This window comes from Salmo salar, chromosome 11, assembly GCF_965601325.2.
Source record: "Salmo salar chromosome 11, fSalSal1, whole genome shotgun sequence".
NCBI lineage: Eukaryota > Metazoa > Chordata > Actinopteri > Salmoniformes > Salmonidae > Salmo > Salmo salar.
Window position 1 is genome coordinate 75,779,173 of NC_138301.1, and position 23,705 is coordinate 75,802,877.

Here is a 23,705-nt window from a genome sequence, read left to right on the forward strand (position 1 = left end):
TTAGGCCGTAGTAGTCTCATTATATAACATGTCGATTCCCACGGGGGGCCAGTATGGAAAAAATAAATAAAATACATTTAAAAAAAAAAATGTATGAAATGAAATGTATGCATTCACTACTGTAAGTCGCTCTGGATAAGAGCGTCTGCTAAATGACTAAAATGTAAATGTAATGTCAAATACGGTTTGTGCTTTGACGCGTATCTATTTGACACGGTTCGCCAAAACAGGGTTCGATATATTACTGCGGAAAAATAACCAGCAACCCAGCAACAGATTGGATATTTGGGAATAAATGTAATGACCTCAAAATATAAATGTGTGTCTGTGTGTTTGTATGTGTGGTGTGTGTTTGTGTCTGTGTCTGTCTATGTGTGCGTGTGCTGTGGCTTGCCTGGAGGGTCTATTGGAGAGCAGGACAGGGCGTAGGGGCCGTATGGGTCTCTCAGGCTTGGTGCCTGGCTCTCCTGGTGTCTGGGGGTCTGCTGCAAGGGGGTGGGCGAAGACGTGGGGGGTCTGGGTAGGGGTGCCCAGGCTCCCAGAGGTACTGCTACTGGTTGAGGCATTGCGGCAGTGGGTGAGGTCTGTCAAGCTGGAGGAGCGAGAGTGTTCCGTGCTGTAGCCTGGGAGAGGGGAGGGCATACAAGTAAATTAGACCCCCATACACACACTGTGCATGAACATACAGTACAGATGCACGTGTACGCACAAACAGTACACATTGGCACGCACATACACACATAGGATTGTCATATAACCCTATGACAGATATTATTTATCCATCATTCTCCTCCCCAGTCATGAAATCAAGGAATCTTTTAGATCAACTCAATCAAACCAAATTTAGTTAGTCCAAGGCTAAGATGAACGCCCTGACTTACATTTTTACATTTAGCAGATGCTCTTATCCAAAGTGACTTACAATTTGTGCATTCATCTTATGAAAGCTGGGCGAGAGAACCACATATCACAGTTGTAGCAAGTACATTTTCCCTCAATAAAGTATTATAAAGTAGTAGTTATAAAGAAAGTCAGTGCAAGTAGGATTTTTTTTGGGGGGGGGGTGACAGGACGGGTGATGGGACCGGGGACTTGAGTAGCTATGGCCCTGTGGCAACATGCTCCAGGGCAAAAATTTCCCTTGGTACAAATCTACAATCAGCTTCCCCTCCACCAATCCTAACCTTAACCATTAGTGGTGAAAATGCCAATCTGATCCAAGATCAGAGCCTAGGGGCCACTTCACCCTACTCCTGCTAACATACACAATAGTAAGTTTGGCAATCTTAAAGAAGTTAACTGACCTGATATCTTGCTCTGCTGGCTGGCGTAGCTGGAGTTCCGGGAGTGTCCTGTGTGAAACACTTCATCTGGGCTGGACAGGTTCTGCTCCAACTGCTCCCTAGGTAGACCTGGAACTACAACACAACACACAAGATGATGATAGCTTCTGTGGCATGAAATTCAACAAATGGTGTCCCACATGGACAACAGGAGAGTGAACTTATTTAAAAATTCACAAATAAACGATTAAATAGATAATACATAGATAATAAATTAAAGTGAAAATCTGCATTGGGTATATATATTTTTGGGCTTTGTTTTTGTTTGAACTGCAGATTGCCCCTTTAATAAAGTTTCAGCAATCAGATGTGATTCACTGTCGTACCAGAGTTGAGGGGAGCTGAGGGGAGTCTGGGTTTGAGGAGCCGTCCTGATGATGTCCTGGTGACGCCCCCTGGGGGAGGGTTATAGTTGGCATCGGTGCCCTCGCCCTTACAGTCCAGCTGCAGGGAGGGGTCCTGGCCCGGGATAGAGACGGACTTGGCCGTGCTGGGGGGCCTACAGGATCAAAGGTCAAATAAAAATAAACCATTCAATCATTTTGTAGTTTTATTATGAAGTAATCATAGTAAGCACTAAATACACATATTAATTGGATCATATTTTATATCATTTAAACCAGGAGCCCCAAAAGACAGAAAAGACAATGATTGAGGAAAACTCTTCAGGATGAGAGTGAAAGAGAGTAAAAGGAGGAAATCCTGACTATCCAGAATCTGCGTTGATTTATTTTATGATATCAATTCTGGCCTAAAGGTGGCGCCAGAGGTCCAACTCACGTTTTAAAGCAGGGATCCCCCGACAAAAGTGTGATTCCAATAGTAACCTAGAAAAAAGACAACAATATTATAATTATTATCATACATCATCTTTATCAATATTATTGTAAAATGTTACAACAGAGCACTTCAACTACTGTTTTTTTCTCCCTCATTGCATTCAAAACTACTGCACGTACGGTAGTTATGTGAGTAAGTTTGATAAAAACCGTTAGGTTAAAAATAAGCCAAAAGAGAAGCACCTGGCAAGATCAGTGTATTCAGTAATTTACTGTGCAAATAACTGTCCACTCTAAATGCCTAGTGGGAAAGCTAACCGTTCATTCAACCTGAACAATTCCTGAACAAGTCTCAGCATGGCCTTGATCTCTCTGTGCAGAGTGCAGAGGACATGCCTTTGCACATGGGGCTTCGATGAGCTCATGTCAATGTGTGTGTGTGTGTGTGTGTGTGTGTGTGTGTGTGTGTGTGTGTGTGTGTGTGTGTGTGTGTGTGTGTGTGTGTGTGTGTGTGTGTGTGTGTGTGTGGTTACCTTGAGAATGGAGTTATCCTGTCGAGTGTTCTTGGTGTCGTAGCCCTCGAGAATACAGCAGTGCACGGTGGAGCCTGAGCCAGCAAACTCCGCCATGTTGAGGTCAGCAAAGCCCAGCTGTAGGGAGGGTGAAAGAGAGAGAGAAAGAGAGCGAGAAACAGAGAGAGAGCGAGAGAGAGAGAGAGAGAGAGAGAGAGAGAGAGAGAGAGAGAGAGAGGGAAGAAAGAGAGATGATGATGATGATAACAAATTGCTTATAGAAAATCTGTCTACTGTTATCAGAATAGAATGACAATTCTCTGGTATACCGGTACTCATGTGGTTACCAACTATCCATTAAATACACCTGCCCCCATTGTAATAAGGCTTTCCCTTGGTATTGCTGTACTTAGGCATGCTTCCTTTCAGTGTGAGATGGGTGGTTTCAAACCGGCTCCCCAATGGGACTGGCGCATACACACATCATGCATTTTGTATAAGCATGATGTGTATGCTCGCTTTCGGCATGCCATTCCAGTATTTTTACTCTACTGGGTGGGAGGTGAGCGAAGGGCTAACACACACCACCTCCCAAAGAGCCGTTACATAACTATCCATGTGAGGCTGGCGAGGTCACCCAACCGTGATGCCTCTCACTCGATTAGGGACAACTAGTGCTCCCTCACCTACCTCTCTGTCTCCTCTCTTCTTCCCTTTTTTTCTCTCTGTCCCCTTATCTCCCTATTCTCTTTCTCCTTCTATCCATTCTATCCCCCTCTATTTTCTGTCTCAGCCTCCAGCCAATCCGGAAGAACACAAATATGCCATAACATAATATGTGACCAGCCAGCGAAACCATTGCTGACAGGGTATGGTGCTGTTGTAGCCGTTGATTCAACTAAGAGGGAATTCCATCAGGATTTCAACAGCATATTTTACTTATACAGGCTAAAGATTTTCCTGCTAGTTGTTGTCTTCGGTATGCTCCATATTGATTCGTTTAGCATTCAGGAATCGACTCACTCAATTCTCGCTCAAATCTTAATCCATCTCAAAACTGATCCAGAGGTCTTTATAATAATGGTTTATTGACTTAAATGAATGTTCCACTCCAAAGATGATGTTCAGTGGGGAGATAGCTAATATACAAAACGACTAGCCCCTAACATTGTGACAACATTCACAACCACTACACAAACAAGCACAATCTTGGGTAAACATGACACTGACCTTTTTACTGTTTCCCTGACAACGTAGAGCCTTTGAAGTCATGTGACTACCTCCCTAGTGACAAGATTACGCAATTAGGCGTCATGGTTGCTCTCTTTTGTGTCTTCTGAGATTCCCAAAGATTGGAAAGCAGCTGCGGTCATCCCCCTCTTCAAAGGGGGGGGGACACTCTTGACCCAAACTGCTACAGACCTATATCTATCCTTCCCTGCCTCCCTAAAGTCTCTGCATGTCTGGCAGACATATCAGTGTGGATGACGGATCACCACCTCAAGCTGAACCTCGGCAAGATGGAGCTGCTCTTCCTCCCGGGGAAGGACTGCCCGTTCCATGATCAAATCAAATCAAATCAAATTTATTTTTATATAGCCCTTCGTACATCAGCTGATATCTCAAAGTGCTGTACAGAAACCCAGCCTAAAACCCCAAACAGCAAGCAAAGCATGTGAAAGAAGCACGGTGGCTAGGAAAAACTCCCTAGGAAAAACTCCCTAGAAAGGCCAAAAACCTAGGAAGAAACCTAGAGAGGAACCAGGCTATGAGGGGTGGCCAGTCCTCTTCTGGCTGTGCAGGGTGGATATTATAACAGAACATGGTCAAGATGTTAAAATGTTAAAATGTTCATAAATGACCCGATCCTGTAGGTTCATGCTCTACAACATTCTCAGAGTACGACCCTGCCTCACACAGGAAGCGGCGCAAGTCCTAATCCAGGCACTTGTCATCTCCCGTCTGGATTACTGCAACTCGCTGTTGGCGGGGCTCCCTGCCTGTGCCATCAAACCCCTACAACTCATCCAGAACGTCGCAGGCCGTCTGGTGTTCAACCTTCCCAAGTTCTCTCACGTCACCCCGCTCCTCCGCACACTCCACTGGCTTCCAGTTGAAGCTCGCATCTGCTACAAGACCATGGTGCTTGCCTACGGAACTGTGAGGGGAACGGCACCTCCGTACCTTCAGGCTCTGATCAGTCCCTACACCCAAAGAAGGGCACTGCGTTCATCCACCTCTGGCCTGCTCGCCTCCCTACCTCTGCGGAAGCACAGTTCCCGCTCAGCCCAGTCAAAACTGTTCGCTGCTCTGGCACCCCAATGGTGGAACAAGCTCCCTCACGACGCCAGGACAGCGGAGTCAATCACCACCTTCCGGAGACACCTGAAACCCCACCTCTTTAAGGAATACCTGGGATAGGATTAAGTAATCCTTCTACCCCCCCCCCCACCCTCCCCCCCAAAAAGATATAGATGTATTGTAAAGTGGTTGCTCCACTGGATATCATAAGGTGAATGCACCAATTTGTAAGTCGCTCTGGATAAGAGCGTCTGCTAAATGACGTAAATGTAAAGTCTTCGAAAGCCAAGTCAACAAACAGAATACCGACCATTTCGAATCCCACCGCACCTTCTCCGCTATGCAATCTGGTTTCAGAGCTGGTCATGGGTGCACCTCAGCCATGCTCAAGGCCCTAAATGATATCTTAACCGCCATCAATAAGAAACATTACTGTGCAGCCATATTCATTGACCTGGCCAAGGCTTTCGACTCTGTCAATCACCACATCCTCATCGGCAGACTCAACAGCCTTGGTTTCTCAAATGATTGCCTCGCCTAGTTCACCAACTACTTCTCTGATAGAGTTCAGTGTGTCAAATCGGAGGGCCTGTTGTCCGGGCCTCTGGCAGTCTCTATGGGGGTGCCACAGGGTTCAATTCTCGGGCCGACTCTTTTCTCTGTATACATCAATGATGTCGCCCTTGCTGCTGGTGAGTCTCTGATCCACCTCTACGCAGACGACACCATTCTGTATACTTCTGGCCCTTCTTTGGACACTGTGTTAACTACCCTCCAGACGAGCTTCAATGCCATATAACTCTCCTTCCGTGGCCTCCAACTGCTCTTAAATACAAGTAAAACTAAATGCATGCTCTTCAACCGATCGCTGCCTGCACCTGCCCGCCCGTCCAGCATCACTACTCTGGACGGTTCTGACTTAGAATATGTGGACAACTACAAATACCTAGGTGTCTGGTTAGACTGTAAACTCTCCTTCCAGACTCACATCAAACATCTCCAATCCAAAGCTAAATCTAGAATTGGCTTCCTATTTCGCAACAAAGCATCTTTCACTCATGCTGCCAAACATACCCTCGTAAAACTGACCATCCTACCGATCCTCGACTTCGGCGATGTCATTTACAAAATAGCCTCCAATACCCTACTCAATAAATTGGATGCAGTCTATCACAGTGCCATCCGTTTTGTCACCAAAGCCCCATATACTACCCACCACTGCGACCTGTACGCTCTCGTTAGCTGGCCCTCGCTTTATACTCGTCGCCAAACCCACTGGCTCCAGGTAATCTACAACACCCTGCTAGGTAAAGTTCCCCCTTATCTCAGCTCGCTGGTCACCATAGCAGCACCCACCTGTAGCACGCGCTCCAGCAGGTATATCTCTCTGGTCACCCCCAAAGCCAATTCCTCCTTCGGCCGCCTCTCCTTCCAGTTCTCTGCTGCCAATGACTGGAACGAACTACAAAAATCTCTAAAACTGGAAACACTTATCTCCCTCACTAGCTTTAAGCACCAGCTGTCAGAGCAGCTCACAGATTACTGCACCTGTACATAGTCCATCTATCATTTAGCCCAAACAACTACCTCTTCCCCTACTGTATTTATTTATTTTGCTCCTTTGCACCCCATTATTTCTATTTCTACTTTGCACTTTCTTCCACTGCAAATCTACCATTCCAGTGTTTTACTTGCTATTTTGTATTTACTTCGCCACCATGGCCTTTTTTGCCTTTACCTCCCTTATCTCACCTCATTTGCTCACTTTGTACATAGACTTTTTTTCCTACTATATTATTGACTGTATGTTTGTTTTACTCCATGTGTAACTCTGTGTTGTTGTATGTGTCAAACTGCTTGCTTTATCTTAGCCAGGTCGCAGTTGTAAATGAGAACTTGTTCTCAACTTGCCTACCTGAATAAATAAAGGTGAAATAAAATAAATAAAAATGAGACCACATCAGACACTGAAACCATGATAAAAATTCCATTGTAGGTCCTCTTTTAGGCCTTAGTTTTATTGTATACAATATAACGCAAATCATGTGTCACAGAGTTCGTTGGGTTGTACAGACCAAAACGCAGCCGGGATGTGAATGCTCATCTTATTATTTAATATAAGGAGAATAAGGAGAAAAAACAAGAAAACGAATAAAGACTAGTGACAGTTTTACAGGCAGAATAAACACAGTGCAAAATACAACTACCCACAACCTATCAAACAAACACACACCTACTTATAGGACTCCCAATCAGAGGCAACTAGAAACACCTGCCTCCAATTGAGAGTCCAGCACCCAAAACTACACATAGAAAAACAAACCTAGAACCTATACCAAAACTAACACACCCCACTACACCACGCACAAAACCCCACAATACAAAACAAATATACCTCTGCCACGTCCTGACCAAATATAATACAAATAATACCTAAATATTGGTCAGGACGTGACATCATGTCTATTAAAGAAACTTATTTGGGTTTAAAAAAATATGAATAAAAGTTGTTAGGTGTCATATCCTGACAGAAATTGTTATTAATGGTATCTGTTATGTCATGCTTATGACAGTGTAAAGTTATATTTATGACAAGCAAATACAGCAAATAAAGCACATCAGCTACATGCCATCAGCTTCACTTTTTTCCACTTTATTCGATGTCACCTAATTAATGGTCATTAGTTGGTAAGTGTGACTCACCACAGTTTAAGGACACGTATGGTGACCACAGGCGAAAGACCATGGGTAGATAATTAGCTTTCTAGCAGAAAGCAGCTTTAAAACTAGATTGGGGCGTAATGCACTCACACACTCATAATCCTGTTGTCACAGCAACACAGTCGAGACGCCAAATTATTTGGTTGAAGTTCGACTGACTGATGGTCACCACCAGTAAAAGTACTGTATTAATTATTTCATATGTTTTTTACATCCCCAGACTTTTTCCTTCGAGGGCTATAATCAACCAGTCTGGCCAGTCATCTAAACTATGAGTCACATTAGAATCCACATATTATCCTACTGCTTTAACGTGGTCAGAAGACAAGGTTTCAAAACCAACGTGCAGATCACAAACCTTTTCTCATTGTATCCACAATAGTTGTATGTATTGGAGGATTTTCATTCACAAACTGTTAGCTTAATATCTTCCCACAGACACAGCCACTCCATCTCTGACACACATCTCTGGGCTGGAGTGCCATTAGTCTGAGTGACAAGCTAGACTACTGTTAGTTGGACAGACATTGCCCTGTACTACTGAGAGGAAGCAGGACTGGGCAAACACATCAGAACTTAGAGAACTAATAGTCCTTTTCCACAGTCATCTTCCTCTTGCCCTCTGTGTCAAACACCTACAGACCCAGAGGATTTAATGACCTCCCTGTGTCTCAGTTGGTAGAGCATGGTGTTTGCAACGCCAGGGTTGTGGGTTCAATTCCCATGGGGGGCAAGTACAGGGAAAAAAAAACAATGTATGAAATGAATTGAAATGTATGCATTCACTACTGTAAGTTGCTCTGGATAAGAGTGTCTGCTATGATGTAAAGTGTCAAAGACCTCCTATACTCACATGCACTGTGGCTAGTGAATTGCAGAGCAAGCTGACCTAGGGTATCATTATCTATCTATATCAAATCAAATTTTATTTGTCACATACACATGTTTAGCAGATGTTATTGCGGGTGTAGTGAAATGCTTGTGTTTCTAGCTCCAACAGTGCAGTAATATCTAACAATTCACAACAATACACACAACATAAAACCTTTCTTTCCTCTCTCTCTCTCTCTCTCTCTCTCTCTTTTTTGGCTAATTCAGAGGACATTCCGGTACAGTGCCTTTTTCCCGAATGAACGGGATCAGCAAATATGAAGGAAACAAGGGGGACAGGGAAGCACAATCTGAATCATAACATCCACCCAGCCTTAACACATAAACACAGACAGGCAGAAACACAGGCCAACACACACATCATACGCACGCACGCACACACACACAAGCATGCACACATTTCCTTCTTTAATGGACAAGGGGAGGTCCATGTCCTCACACTTTCCTCTTAGAGGAGTCACCAGTCACATGCCTTTTCAATAATCAGCACTAGAATCATGATTGGCCTCTGCCCTGTCTCTTCCCACTATGAGTGCTTCCCAGTTCCCATGCACTGTCTTCAATGTCAAAAAGGACAATCCATTTTCCTACTAAACAGTGTGTGGCAAGAGACTAAAGATGTTATAATATCTTAATGCAGTACTTCTTCTGAAGCACAAGTATAGACGCTATGAATAGGCTACCATATGTCAGTAATTTCTAGAAATCCAAAGGGCCTGTTGGTAATGGTGGTACTATCCACAGTACTTAGTTACGGTTTTGACTGGATAGAATACAGATTATTAAAATTGACATTTCGTAGCAGGTTAGAACTTACGCAGCAGGTTAGGAGAATAAAAGTAGCAGGTAAGGAGAATTAGGTTTGGGTTAGCAAAAATGCTATATTTTCCAACTTCAATTTGACTTGCACTGTATCCAATCCAGACATCACCCTTAGTTACCTGTGTTAATCACTGGCTGGGTTACTTGGTAGGTCACACCTAAAAACTTAGGTCAGGGTCACTGAAGAGCTAAAAAGGTACTTCACACAGTTTACTGTCAACTAGTGGAAACCTTATAAACTATAAACACTATGGATGGAAAATAAGGCAGGGAAAAAGTAGTTGTCACGTCCTGACCATAGAGAGCTCTTATTTTCTATGGTAGAGTAGGTCAGGGCGTGACTGGGGGGGTTATTCTAGTTTTATTTTTCTATGTTGTTTGGTTCTAGTTTCTGTTTTTCTATGTTTGGGATTTTGGATGATCCCCAATTAGAGGCAGCTGGTCATCGTTATCTCTAATTGGGGATCATATTTAAGTAGTTGTTTTTCCCACCTTTGTTTGTGGGAGATTATTTTAAGTTAGTGCATGTAGCACCTCTTCGTCACGGTTTGTTGTTTTGTTTATGGTTTATTGTATGTCTTGCATAGTTTCACATTATAATAAAATATGTGGAAAGATATTCACGCGGCGCCTACGTCCGTTCCTACACACAGTCGTGACAGAATCTCCCACCACCTGAGGACAAAGCAGCGTGGTCAAGAGGAATGGACCTGGGAGGAAATCTTGGATGGGAAAGGACCCTGGAGGCAGGAAGGGGAGTATCGCCGTCCGAAGGAGGAGATAGAGGCAGCGAGAGCAGAACGGCGACACTACGAGGAATTATCACGGAAACAACGGAAGCCCGAGTGGCAGCTCCCAAAATGTTGGGAAGGGGGCACACGGAGTGAGGGGTGAACCAGAGCTAGTCAGGGAGTCGAGTCAGGAACTCGACGAAAGATTCCGGAGAGAGGTGTTGGCGTTGAGAGCGCTGCAGAGCGGGCGTGCTTACCGTGGGGAGCGTGTGACCAGTCAGGCACCGTGTTATGCGGTGATGCGCACTGTATCTCCAGTGCGCATTCATAGCCCGGTGCGCACTGTGCCTGCGCCCCGCATTTGCCTGTGCCCCGCATTTGCCGGGCTAAAGTGAGCATTCAGCAGGACGGGTTGTGCCGGCTCAGCGCTCCTGGTCTCCAGTACGCCTACTCGGTCCAGGATATCCTGCGCCAGCTCTACACACTGGGTCGCCAGTGCCCATTCACAGCCCAGTTCATCCTGTGCCAGCGCCCCGCATTTGCCGGGCTAAAGTGAGCGTTCAGCCAGGTTGTGCCAGCTATATGCTCCAGACCTCCAGTGCGCCTCCACGGTCCAGTATATCCTGCACCGGTTCTACGCACCAGGTCTCCAGTGCGCCTCCACAGCCCATTATGTCCTGTGCCTCCTCCTCGCACTCTCCCTGGAGTGCGTGTCCTCAGTCAGGTATGTCCTGTGCCTTCTCCTCGCCCTGAAGTGCGTGTCACCAGTCTGGTGCCACCTGTCCCGGCTTCACGCACTAGACCTCCAGTGCGCCTGCCCAGTCTGGTGCGTCCTGTGCCTGCTCTCCGCACTCGCCCTGAGGTGCGTGTTACCAGTCTGGTGCCACCTGTGCCAGCCCCATGCATCAGGCCTCCAGTGCGCCTTCCCGTTCCAGAGCTTCTGGCGACAGTTCCCGTTCCAGAGCTTCCGGCGACAGTTCCCAGTCCAGAGGTTCCGGCGACAGTTCCCAGTCCAGAGCTTCCGGCGACAGTTCCCAGTCCAGAGCTTCCGGCAACGGTTCCCAGTCCGGGACCTCCTGAGATGGTCCACAGTCCGGAGCCTCCTGAGACGGCCTACAGCCCGGAACCTCCTGAGACGGCCTACAGTCCGGAGCCTCCTGAGACGGCCTACAGCCCAGAGCCTCCTGAGACGGCCTACAGCCCGGAGCCTCCAGCGACGATCTGCGGTTCAGAGCCTCCAGCGACGATCTGCGGTTCAGAGCCTCCAGCGACGGTCGGCGGTTCAGAGCCTCCAGTGACGGTCGGAAGTCCAGAGCCTCCAGCGACGGTCAGCAGTCCAGAGCCTCCCCGATGCTGGCAGGTTTGCAGAATGAGAGGGTTCTTCGTCCCGCACCAGATCCGCCTCCGATGCGGGAGGATCCGCGGTATGAGAAGGTTCTTCGTCCTGCACCAGAACCGCCACCAACATTAGACACATTAGAATAGCTACACTGTTTGTATTCAGTCATGTTTCCGGTCGCCTTGCCCTGATTAAAAGCAGTGGTTGGCGCTTTCAGTTTTGTGCGAATGCTGCCATCAATCCACGGTTTCTGGTTGGGGAAGGTTTTAATAGTCGCTGTGGGTACAACATCACCGATGCACTTGCTAATAAAATCGCTCACCGAATCAGTGTATTCCTCAATGTTATTGTACGACTCTGGGGAACATATCCCAGTCCACGCGATCAAAGCAATCTTGAAGCGTGGAATCCGATTGGTCAGACCAGCGTTGAACAGACCTGAGCACGGGCGTTTCCTGTTATAGTTTCTGTCAATAGGCTGGGAGCAACAAAATGGAGTCGTGGTCAGATTTTACAAAAGGAGGGTGGCGAGGGCTTTGTATGAGTCACGGAAGTTAGAGTAACAATGATCCAGGGTTTTACCAGCCCGGGTCGCGCATTCGATATGCTGATAAAATTTAGGAAGACTTGTTTTCAGATTAGCCTTGTTAAAATCCCCAGCTACAATAAATGCAGCCTCAGGATATGTGGTTTCCAGTTTACATAGAGTCCAATGAAGTTCTTTCAGGACTGTCGATGTGTCTGCTTGGGGGGATATACACGACTGTGATTATAATCGAAGAGAATTCTCTTGGTAGATAATGCAGACGGCATTTGATTGTAAGGAATTCTAGATCAGGTGAACAAAAGTACTTGAGTTCCTGTATGTTGTTATGATCACACCACAGAGAGATGTTTGTTTCTGTCGGCACGATGTGTGAAGAAACCAGGGGGCTGTACCGACTCTGATAACGTATCCCGAGTGAACCATGTTTCCGTGAAACAAAGAACGTTACAATCTCTGATGTCTCTCTGGAAGGCAACCCTTGCTCGGATTTCGTCTACCTTGTTGTCAAGAGACTGGACATTGGCGAGTAGTATACTCGGGAGCGGTGCGTGATGTGCCCGTCTACGGAGCCTGACCAGAAGACCGCTCCGTCTGCCCCTTCTGCAGCGCCATTGTTTTGGGTCGCCGGCTGGGATCCAATCCATTGTCCTGGGTGGTGGACAAAACAGAGGATCCGCCTCGGGAAAGTCGTATTTCTGGTCGTAATGTTGGTAAGTTGACGTTGCTCTTATATCCAATAGTTCCTCCCGGCTGTATGTAATAAAACGAAAGATTTCCTGGGGTAACAATGTAAGAAATAATACATTAAAAAAAACGAAATACTGCATAGTTTCCTAGGAACGTGAAGCAAGGCGGCCATCTCTGTCGGCGCCGGAAGTTGGGAGATGTGATTGTTTCCTCTAAGTGGGGTGGATTTCACATAACTGGGCAGGGCTGCAGCCAAGGGTGGGCCTTGGAGGGCATAGGCCTACTCATGTGGCTGCCATGCCCACCCCTGAGGAGCCAGGCCCAGCAAATCAGAATGAGTTTTTCTCAAACAAAAGGGCTTCATTAAAGACAGAAATACTCCTCAGCACCCCTCCACCCACCCTCAGTATCAGGAATGAAGGTAAGACTCAGATGCAGACAACGTCAAATTAACAATGGTTTAATAATCCAACAGGGGCAGGCAATAGACAGGTCAAGCCAGGCAGGGGTCAGTAAACCAGAGGTGGGGCAACGGTACCGGATGGCAGGTAGGCTCAGGGTCAGGGTAGGCAGAGGTCAATAATCAAGAGGTGGGGCAAAGGTACAGGTAGGCAGGCAGGCTCAGGGGCAGGCAGAGTGGTCAGGCAGGCAGACTCAGAGTCAGGACAGCCAAGGGTCAAAGCCAGGAGGGCGAGAAAAAGAGAGACTGGGAAAAGAAGAAGCCGAGACAAAAAACGTTGATTGACTTGACAAACAAGACGAACTGGCAACAAACAAACAGAGAACAATGGGGAAGTGGGATAATGGGGAAGATTGGCGACACCTGGAGGGGGGTGGAAACAATCACAAAGACAGGTGAAACAGATCAGGGTGTGACAGTACTCCCCCCTCTAGGGGCGCCACCTGGCGTCCTACCTGGGCGCATACCTGGTTGACCGGGGTGCCGGCGGTAGAAGTCGGCGATGAGGGCTGGGTCCAGGATGTCTCTAGCGGGGACCCAGCACCTCTCCTCCGGGCCATAACCCTCCCAGTCAACCAGGTACTGGAAACCCCTGCCCCATGGTCAAACACTCAGGAGGCGTCTCACCATGTACGCCGGATGGCCATCGATGACACGGGGAGGAGGGGTGGGCCTGGAAACAGAAGACAAAGGGCTGTGAGACACAAGCTTAATCCTAGACACATGGAAAGGTGGGTGAATACAGAGGGTATGGAGTAATAAAAGACGAACAACAGTGGGGCTAATGACTCTAGAGATAGGGAACGGGCCGATGAAATGGGGGGGAAGTTTACAGGACCCCAAAGAGGGGCAGGTCCCGGGGGGGAGAGTCATAACCTTTGCCCAAGCCAATAGCGTGGCACAGGGGTCCGGTGGTGATCTGCTTGTCGCCTATACCTGGAAGTGGTCTTCAACAGAGTGGCCCGGGCACAGTTCCAGGTACGGCGATAGCGGCGGATGGACATCTGGGCAGAGGGATTGCTGACTTCCTCCTCTTGCTCAGGGAAGAGCGGAGGCTGATATCCCAAGGAACACTTGAAGGGCGAGAGACCCGTGGCAGAGCAAGGAAGGGTGTTGCGGGCGTACTCAACCCATACCAGTTGCTAACTCCAGGTGGTAGGGTTGGCGGAAACTAGGCAGCGAAGAATCGTCTCTAAGTCCTGGTTCGCTTGCTCCGACTGGCCTTTGGACTGGGGTTGGAATCCGGAGGACAGGCTGGCCGATGACCCAATGAGCGAGCAGAACACCTTCCAGAACCGGGACGAGAACTGCAGACCCCGGTCGGAGACCATGTCGACCGAGGAGTCCGTGGATCCGGAAGACGTGCTGGGCCATCTACTTGGCCGAGGGTAGTTTATGAAGAGGAATGAAGTGGGCGGCTTTGGAAAACCGGTCGACCACAGTCAGGATGGCAGTAGAATATATGGGACTAGGGACGGTGAGGGACAGGCAGTGGTTGGAGAAGACCAGCCGGAGCTTGCCGAGGAGTCTTGTTCTGTGCACAGACCGTGCATGCGGCGACAAACGCGGCAACATCCGGAACCATAGTAGGCCACCAAAAGCGTTGTCTCGCGAAGGCCAGGGTGCGACGAGAGCCCGGGTGAGAGGCAGCCTGGAGGAATGGGCCCACTCCAGGACCGCGGAGCGGACAGTGTCAGGCACAAACATCCGGTTATCTGGCCCCCCCAAGGGTTCGGCTGGGACCTCTGCGCCTCCCGGACCTGTTTCCCTATACCCCAGATGAGTGCCGTCGCCAGGCACAAGGTGGGAAGGATGATCTCAAGCTCCGGGGTGGTAACCGTGGGGTTATAGCGGCGAGACAGGACCTCCGGCTTGACGTTCTTGGATCCCGGCCGGTAGGAGAGGGAAAAGTTGAACCGTGTAAACAGCAGGGCCCATCTCACTTGCCTGGAGTTGAGGCGCTTGGCAGTGCGGAGATACTCCAGGTTTTTTGGTCGGTCCACACAATGAATGGATGTTCCGCCCCTTTTAGCCAGTGCCCAACGCCATCTTCACCGCAAGAAGCTCCCGATTCCCCACATCGTAGTTCCTCTCTGTGGCATTGAGGCGGTGGCCGAAGAAGGCACAGGGATGTAGCATAAGGTCCAGGGCAGAACGTTGGGACAGGACAGCCCCCACTCCGACATCCGAAGCATCGACCTCCACCATGAACTGACGGGAAGATTCAGGATGAACCAGGATAGGATCAGTTGTGAAGTGGTGTTTAAGGTCCCGGATCTTTGGTAAAGGTGAGTGCAGACAGGGAGAGGCCAGGGTGCTGTAAACCCGGATAAAGCCGCGATAAAAGTTGTCAAACCCCAGGAAGCATTGCAGCTGCACCCTGGAAGTAGGCTGAGGCCAATTCACCACCACTCTCACCTTCTCGGGATCCATCTGGACACTCCCGGCAGAGATGATGTAGCCCAGAAAGAAAATGGTGGAGCGATGGAACTCACACTTTTCCGCCTTAACAAACAACTGGTTCTCCGGAAGGCGCTGGAGAACCTGTCGGACGTGGAGCACATGTTCTTGGGGGGAGCGAGAGAAGATGAGGATGTCATCAATGTAGACGAAGACGAACCGGTTCAACATGTCGCGGAGAACATCATTCACCAGAACCTGGAACACGGCAGGAGCATTGGTGAGGCCAAGGGCATGACCAGATATTCGTAGTGGCCGCTGACCGTGTTGAAGGCAGTCTTCCACTCATCCCCCTCTCGTATCCTCACCAGGTGGTAGGCGTTTCGCAGATCCAGCTTGGAGAAAACAGTGGGCCCCTGGAGCGGCTTGAAGGTCGAGGAAATTAGTGGTAGCGGATAACAATTCTTCACACTAATGTCATTGAGTCCCCGATAGTCAATGCACGGGCGCAGGGTCTTGTCCTTTTTCTCCATGAAGAAGAACCCTGCGCCAGCGGGAGAGGAAGAGGGACGGATAAATCCTGCAGCTAGGGAGTCCCCAATGTAGGTCTACATAGCCTTGGACTCTGGTCCGACAGAGAGTACAGACATCCCCGGGGTGGCGTGGTGCTGGGGAGAAGGTCAATCCCGCAGTCAGAGTGGCGGTGCGATGGAAGGGAAGTGGCCCGGGACTTGCTGAACACCGCCCGGATGTCCTGGTACTCCCCGGGAATGGCAGAGAGGTCAGGAGCAGCTTCTGAGCCCCCAGGAAGACATCCCGAGGCAAGTTGCACCAACTTCAGGCAATGGCGTTGGCAGAACGGACTCCAGCCCATGATAGCACCCGTAGACCAGTTGATGAGGGGATTGTGTCACTGGAGCCAGAAGAATCCCAGAACCACGGGAATCTGGCAGGACATGATGAGAAGGAATTGAATGGTCTTGCTGTGATTCCCTGCCACAAGTAGGTTGATGGGAGTGGTGTTATGGGTAACCTGACCTATAGCGCGCCCGCCCAGCACTCTAACATCCATGGGAATGGAGAGGGGTTGAGTGGGGATGTTCAGCTCGGAAGCCAGTGTGGCGTCCAAAAAGCTCTCATTGGCCCCAGAGTCAATGAGGACCCTGAGAGATTTGGACTGGTTTCCCCACAGCAGAATGACATGAAAAGGAGTGCGAGTAAGGGAAGCAGAAAAGTTCTCCATATGGCTCACCAGAGTACTCGCTCCTACCGGTGGCCCTGGTCTTTTACCGGGCAAGAGGACCCAAAATGACAAAAAGTCCCACAAGCTCCTTGTGTTGATCCTGTGAGGTCCCAATCGCACACTCGCTAAAAACTTGAGACATCTGTGGCATTGTGTTGTGTGACAAAACTACACACTATAAAGTGGCATTTTATTGTCCCCAGCACAAGGTACACCTGTGTAATGATCATGCTGTTTAATCAGCTTCTTGATATGCCACACCTGTCAGGTGAATGGATTATCTTGGCTAAGGAGAAATGCTCACTAACAGAGATGTAAACACTGTTGCGCACACAATTTGAGAGAAATAAGCTTTTTGTGAGTATGGAACATTTCTGGGATTTTTTATTTACTCTCATGAAACATGGGACCAACATTTTACAAGTTGTGTTTATATTTCTGCTCAGTGTATATATACAGTTGAAGTTGGAAGTTTACATACACTTATGTTGGAGTCATTCACTCCACAAATTGCCTTTAAATTGTTTAACTTGGGTCAAACATTTCGGGTAGCCTTCCACAAGCTTCCCACAATAAGTTGGGTGAATTTTGTCCCATTTTGTCCCATTCCTCCCATTCCTCCTGGTGTAACCGAGTCAGGTTTGTAGACCTCCTTGCTCGCACACACGTTTTTCAGTTCTGCCCACAAATTTGCTATAGGATTGAGGTCAGGGCTTTGTGATAGCCACTCCAATATCTTGACTTTGCGATTTTGCCACAACTTTGGAAGTATGCTTGGGGTCATTATCCATTTGGAAGACCCATTTGCAACCAAGCTTTAACTTCCTGACTGATGTCTTGAGATGTTGCTTCAATATATCCACATAATTTTACTCCCTCATGATGCCATCTATTTTGTGAAGTGCAACAGTCCCTCCTGCAGCAAAGCACCCCCACAACATGATGCTGCCACCCCCGTGCTTCATAGTTGGGATGGTGTTCTTCGGCTTACAAGCCTCCCCCTTTTTCCTCCAAACATAACGATGGTCATTATGGCCAAACAGTTCTATTTTTGTTTCACCAGACCAGAGGACATTTCTCCAAAAAGTACAATCTTTGTCCCCATGTGCAGTTGCAAACCGTAACCTGGCTTTTTTATGGTGGTTTTGGAGCAGTGGCTTCTTCCTTGCTGAGCGGCCTTTCAGGTTATGTCGATATAGGACTCGTTTTACTGTGGATATAGATACTTTTGTACCTGTTTCCTCCAGCATCTTCACATGGTCCTTTGCTGTTGTTCTGGGATTGATTTGCACTTTTTGCACCAAAGTACATTCATCTCTAGGAGACAGAACGCGTCTCCTTCCTGAGCGGTATGACGGCTGTGTGGTCCCATGGTGTTTATACTCGCGTGTTATTGTTTGTACAGATGAACGTGGTACCTTCAGGCATTTGGAAAATGCTCCCAAGGATGAACCAGACTTGTGGAGGTCTATAATTTTTTTTCTGAGGTCTTGGCTGATTTCTTTTGATTTTCCCATAATGTCGAGCAAAGAGGCACTGAGTTTGAAGGTAGGCCTTGAAATACATCCACAGGTACACTTCCAATTGACTCAAATGATGTCAGTTAGCCTATCAGAAGCTTCTAAACCATGACAGAATTTTCTGGAATTTTCCAAGCTGTTTAAAGGCACAGTAAACTTTGTGTATGTAAACTTCTGACCCACTGGAATTGTGATACAGTGAATTATAAGTGAAATAATCTGTCTGTAAAGAATTGTTGGAAAAATGACTTGTGTCATGCACAAAGTAGATGTCCTAACCGACTTGCCAAAACTATAGTTTGTTAACAAGAAATGTGTGGAGTGGTTGAAAAACAAGTTTTAATGACTCCAACCTAAGTGTATGTAAACTTTTGACTTCAATTGTATATAATAATTGATCAAGCCTACAAGCAATACAAGACTCTATTATTATGGTGGGAGATTATAATACGGTTTTAAATACCTCAATGGAACGTAAAGGAAATCACACAACAAGCTATCACCCTTATGAATTTAATGAAGGAAATCACAAATATCATGGATATATTGGAACTAGTGGATATATGGAGGCTTAAATATCCTGACCTAGTTTGATATACATGGCGGAGGCTTAATCAAGCTAGTTGTCTTGATTACTTTCTTATGTCATTCACACTGGCACCAAAAGTTTAAAAAGTGTTGATAGGGGACAGAATGCGGTCGGACCATCAAATAATTGGCATATACATTACTCTTACAGAATTTCCATGTGGGTGAGGATATTGGATATTTTATCAAAGCCTTTGTATGACAACTTGTTTCTACCAGGACAGAATGATTTATAACTGACTTTTTCCTACATAACATAGTACAGCAGATTCCCTTATTGTATGGGACACTTTTAAATGTGCTTTTAGAGGTCATGCATTAAAACAAATACAATTTAGGTAAAAATAATTCATATTAACAAAGGAAATAGAGGGACTAACAGTATAGATAGATATCAATAAAAACTGTATCATAGAGGCACAGAATATGTTAGAGGAAAAACAAAAAGAAATGGAGGAACTTATTCAAGAAATATCAAGTGTAATATATTTAAAAAAATAAAGCGAACTGGATGGAATATTGGGGAAAATGCATCAAATTATTTTTTCATCTTCAACATAGAAATGCTACCAAATTTGTTACAAGTTTTTTGTTGTTGCTATTAATCATGTAAAATGAACAGTTGTACAGAAAGACTCATGTGAAGGCCAAATGACAGAGGAGGAACTTGATGCAATTAAAGACTTTAAGTCTGGGACAACTCCAGGGCTGGATGACATACCAGTTGAGGTGTACCAAACATTTTTTGATGAACTCACAGGACCATTATTAGCATGTTTTAACCAGTCCTATAAAAATGGTAGATCATAAGATACTCAATAAGGTCTGATATAATTATTAATGAAACAGGGCCCAAGTGGTAAATATAAAGATCCAGTCCATTTAAAACATTTGAGGCCCCTTGTTGTTGTGATGCAAAAACTCTAGCAAAGTGAGAGAGGGAGGATAATTAAATAGAATTAAAAAGGTATTGTCGGATATTATTCATCCTAATCAGACATGGATGATACATTGGAGATAATATAAGACAAGCACTGGAAACAATAGAACACTATGAAAAATCTGGGAAACCATAGCTGACTTTGAAAATAATTTTGATAAAGTACAACTGGAATTCATATATAAATGCCTGGAATATTTCAATTTGGGAGAAACTCTTATACAATGGGTTTAAGTTATGTATAGTAACCTTAGGTGTTAAAAAGTAAATAAAGGCTAGTTCGCAGAAAGTATTCAACTGTCAAGAGGTGTAAAATAAGGTTGTCCACTATCGGCATTTATATTTATTATGGCAATCGAAATGTTAGCTATTAAAATCAGATCCAACAATAATATCAACGGGCTACAAATCAGGGCTTAAAAACACGTGTCATTGTACACTGATGATTCATGTTTTCTTTTAAATCCACAATTTAGATCCCTCCACAGCTTCATAGAGGATCTAGATAATTTTTCTAACCTCTCTGGACTACAACCAAATTATGATCAGTGTACTATATTACATATTGGATCACAAAAAAATGCTACTTTTACATTACTGTGTAGTTTACCAATAAAATGGTCTGACTGTGAAGTGGACATACTCGGTATTCATATCCCGAAATAAATAAATAATCTCACTACAATACATTGTAATAGAACGTTAGCAAAAATAGATAAGATCTTGCTACCATAGAAAAGAAAATAACTGTCTATTTGTAGAAATCTCACCCTGATTAACTCTTTAGTCATATCACAGTTTACCTATTTGCTTATGGCCTTGCCTACACCTAGCGAACAGTTTTTTTTAATTATATGAGCAAAAAATGGAAAGTTGGTTGCAATTTCAGTTTAATCCACCAGAAAAGACAGAACGAATATTACAACAAATATGATGGTTAAACTCAAATATATAAATGTATATATATATATATATATATATATATATATATATATATATATATATATTTTTTTTTTTTTTTTATTCTAAATAAAATTGTATAATCTTTGTAAATTATAAATAAATAGGACTGGTGGAGTTATGTCACACATGCAGCTAACAAAATCGAAATGTTGTCACGCCCTGACCATAGAGATCCTTATTATTCTCTATGTTTGGTTAGGTCAGGGTGTGACTCGGGTGGGGAAGTCTATGTTTTCTGTTTCTTTGTTTTTTAGCCAGTGTGGTTCCCAATCAGAGGCAGCTGTCTATCGTTGTCTCTGATTGGGAATCATACTTAGGCAGCCTGTTTTCCACCTGTGTTTGTGGGAGGTTGTTTTCTGTTTAGCATCTGTGCCTGACAGAACTGTGCGCTTTCGTTTTTTCGCCTTTTGTTATTTTGTTTGAGTGTGTTGTGAAATAAAGAATCATGAACACTTACCACGCTGCGCCTTGGTCCACTTCTCCTTCTTACGACGAGCGTTACAAATGTCTGCTCTACTCAAAATTACAACCAACTAATTGCGGCATTAGCACAAAAGAAAGGCAAGTGGAAGGGAGAGAAAGTAAGGAACTTACCTGTCGACCCTGCATTAAATACCAAAATTGGTAAAAGAAAATTGTGATAAATAAAAAAGTATACCAGTTTCATTTAAGGACCAAAAAATTGACAGCTGTGCCATATAGATTACAAAATAGTTGGGAAGAGATTTTCGATGTACCAATTCCATGGGACATGGTTTATGAACTGATACACAAAACAATGCTGTATTCAAAATCTTTCAGTTTAAATTAATATACAAAATTCTTGTAACCAATAGAATATATATATATATATATATATATATATATATATATATATATATATATATATATATATATATATATATATATATATGGGGGATACAACCATCCCAGCGTTGCAGATTTTGATGCTAAGAGGCAGAATCATTAGATCATTTGTTTTGGTACTGTCCATATGTAGCTTGTTTTTGGTCGCAGGTTCAGGAATGGCTGAAGAATTGCAACATTTACCTGGAGCTAACTCTGCAAATAGCACTGCTGGGTGATAAGAAAAGTCATAGTCAATCGATCAATTATATAATAATGTTTATCATTAATTTACAATCTGTAGAAAATGTTTGTTAAACTTTTGTGAAGTTTTGTGAAACATCACAGCAGTGTTGAAAAATATAAGGCAAATATAAATAAAAATAGATAGATGGGAGGGGTTGAGTGGAGCTGAAGGGGGGGACTAAAAATAATAAGATAACTAATGTAATGTCACGTCCTGACCAATAAAGAGTCTATTTGTTATTGTAGTTTGGTCAGGACGTAGCAGAGGGTATTTGTTTTCATGGGTTTTGTGTATGGGTTTAGTTAAAGGGTATTTTGTGTAGAGTGTTTCTGGGGTTTATTTGGTGTAAGTGTCTAAGTAGAGGGGGTAGTTTATTTAAGTGGTTTGTGGGGTGTGTGTATTGTATAGGGGTATTTGATTTATGTGTTCCGCGGTGTTGGGTATGTCTTGTGTTTGTATTTCTAGGGGGCTGGTCTAGTATTGTATTTCTGTGTTGGCCTGGTATGGTTCTCAATCAGGAACAGCTGTACATCGTTGTTGCTGATTGAGAGTCATACTTAGGTCAAGTGTTTTCACCTGTCACTTTGTGGGAGGTTGTTGCTGTGTATAGCTTTGTGCCTTACCGGCCTGTTCTTTGTCGTTGTGTTTTTTGTATACGTGTTTGTTTTGTTTTTCCTTCTTTATCCTTAATAAAAAGAAGATGAGTGTACATAGTCCCGCTGCGTTTTGGTCCACTCCTTACGACAACCGTTACATGTAAAATATACTGTGTCCGTAAAATATATATAAGTTCAGAACTTTTGTGAAACACCACAGTTGAAAAATTTATGGCAAATAAAACTAAAACTGGATGGTCTGGATGGTCTTCAGTGATATATGGGAGGGGTTGAGAGAAGGATGGGACTAAAAGATAACCATTGTAAAATATACTGCGTCCGTAAAATGTATATAGTATGTATAAACTGGAAGAGAAGACTAAGCGTTGTTGTCCATTAGTTTACTCCAATTAGGGGAGGGGTGGTAGGGTTAGGGGAAAATAGTAAAGTAAAATATACAGTACCAATCAAAAGCCTGGAACACCTACTCATTCAAGAGTTTTTCTTTATTTTACTATTTTCTATTTTCATTGTAGAATAATAGTGAAGACATCACAACTTTGAAATAACACATATGGAATCATGTAGTAACCAAAAAAGTGTTAAACAAATCAAAATATATGTGGGAACTCCTTCAAGACTGTTGGAAAAGCATTCCAGGTGAAGCTGGTTGAGAGAATGCAAAGAGTGTGCAAAGCTGTCATCAATGCAAAGGGTGGCTACTTTGAAGAATCTCAAATCTCAAATATATTTTAATTTGTTTCTTTCTTTATTTTATTTTGTATTTAACCTTTGTTTAACTAAGCAAGCCAGTTAAGAACAAATTCTTATTTACAATGACGGCCTACCAAAAGGCAAAAGGCCTCCTGCGGGGACGAGGGCCTGGGATTAAAAATAAAAAATAAATACAATATAAATTGTAGATACTGTAGATGTGTTATTTCATAGTTTTGATGTCTTCATTATTATATTTATTAAAATAAAGAAAAAACATAGAATGAGTAGGTGTGTCAAAACTTTTGACTGGTACCGTATATTTACAAAAAATATATATGGGGGATTGGACATGATGAAGACAATAACATTGTTGGAAGACACAATATATCAGCAATGTTAAAGCTGATCTACCCGCTAAAGAAAAAGTAGTGGAGGTATGCTGAAAAATTAGATGGCAACATTCTTTTGTCTTCATACCTTTGAAAACGTCTTTCCTCCTTTAAGCTCCTGCA

General features: G+C 44.8%; 1 protein-coding gene across 2 annotated transcripts in view; it reads right to left on the reverse strand.

The window, feature by feature from the left end:
- Positions 1 to 23,705, reverse strand: part of LOC106562839 (early estrogen-induced gene 1 protein) — a 75,587-nt gene that overhangs the window by 1,385 nt on the left and 50,497 nt on the right. For both annotated transcript variants that reach the window (XM_014127880.3, XM_014127881.3), the window contains exons 4-9: positions 23,671 to 23,700; positions 2,656 to 2,772; positions 2,124 to 2,170; positions 1,670 to 1,842; positions 1,305 to 1,418; positions 395 to 623 (exon numbers count right to left, since the gene is read on the reverse strand). In XM_014127880.3, coding sequence (XP_013983355.2) covers positions 395 to 623; positions 1,305 to 1,418; positions 1,670 to 1,842; positions 2,124 to 2,170; positions 2,656 to 2,772; positions 23,671 to 23,700 — 710 coding nt within the window. The remainder of the gene's footprint in view (positions 1 to 394; positions 624 to 1,304; positions 1,419 to 1,669; positions 1,843 to 2,123; positions 2,171 to 2,655; positions 2,773 to 23,670; positions 23,701 to 23,705) is intronic.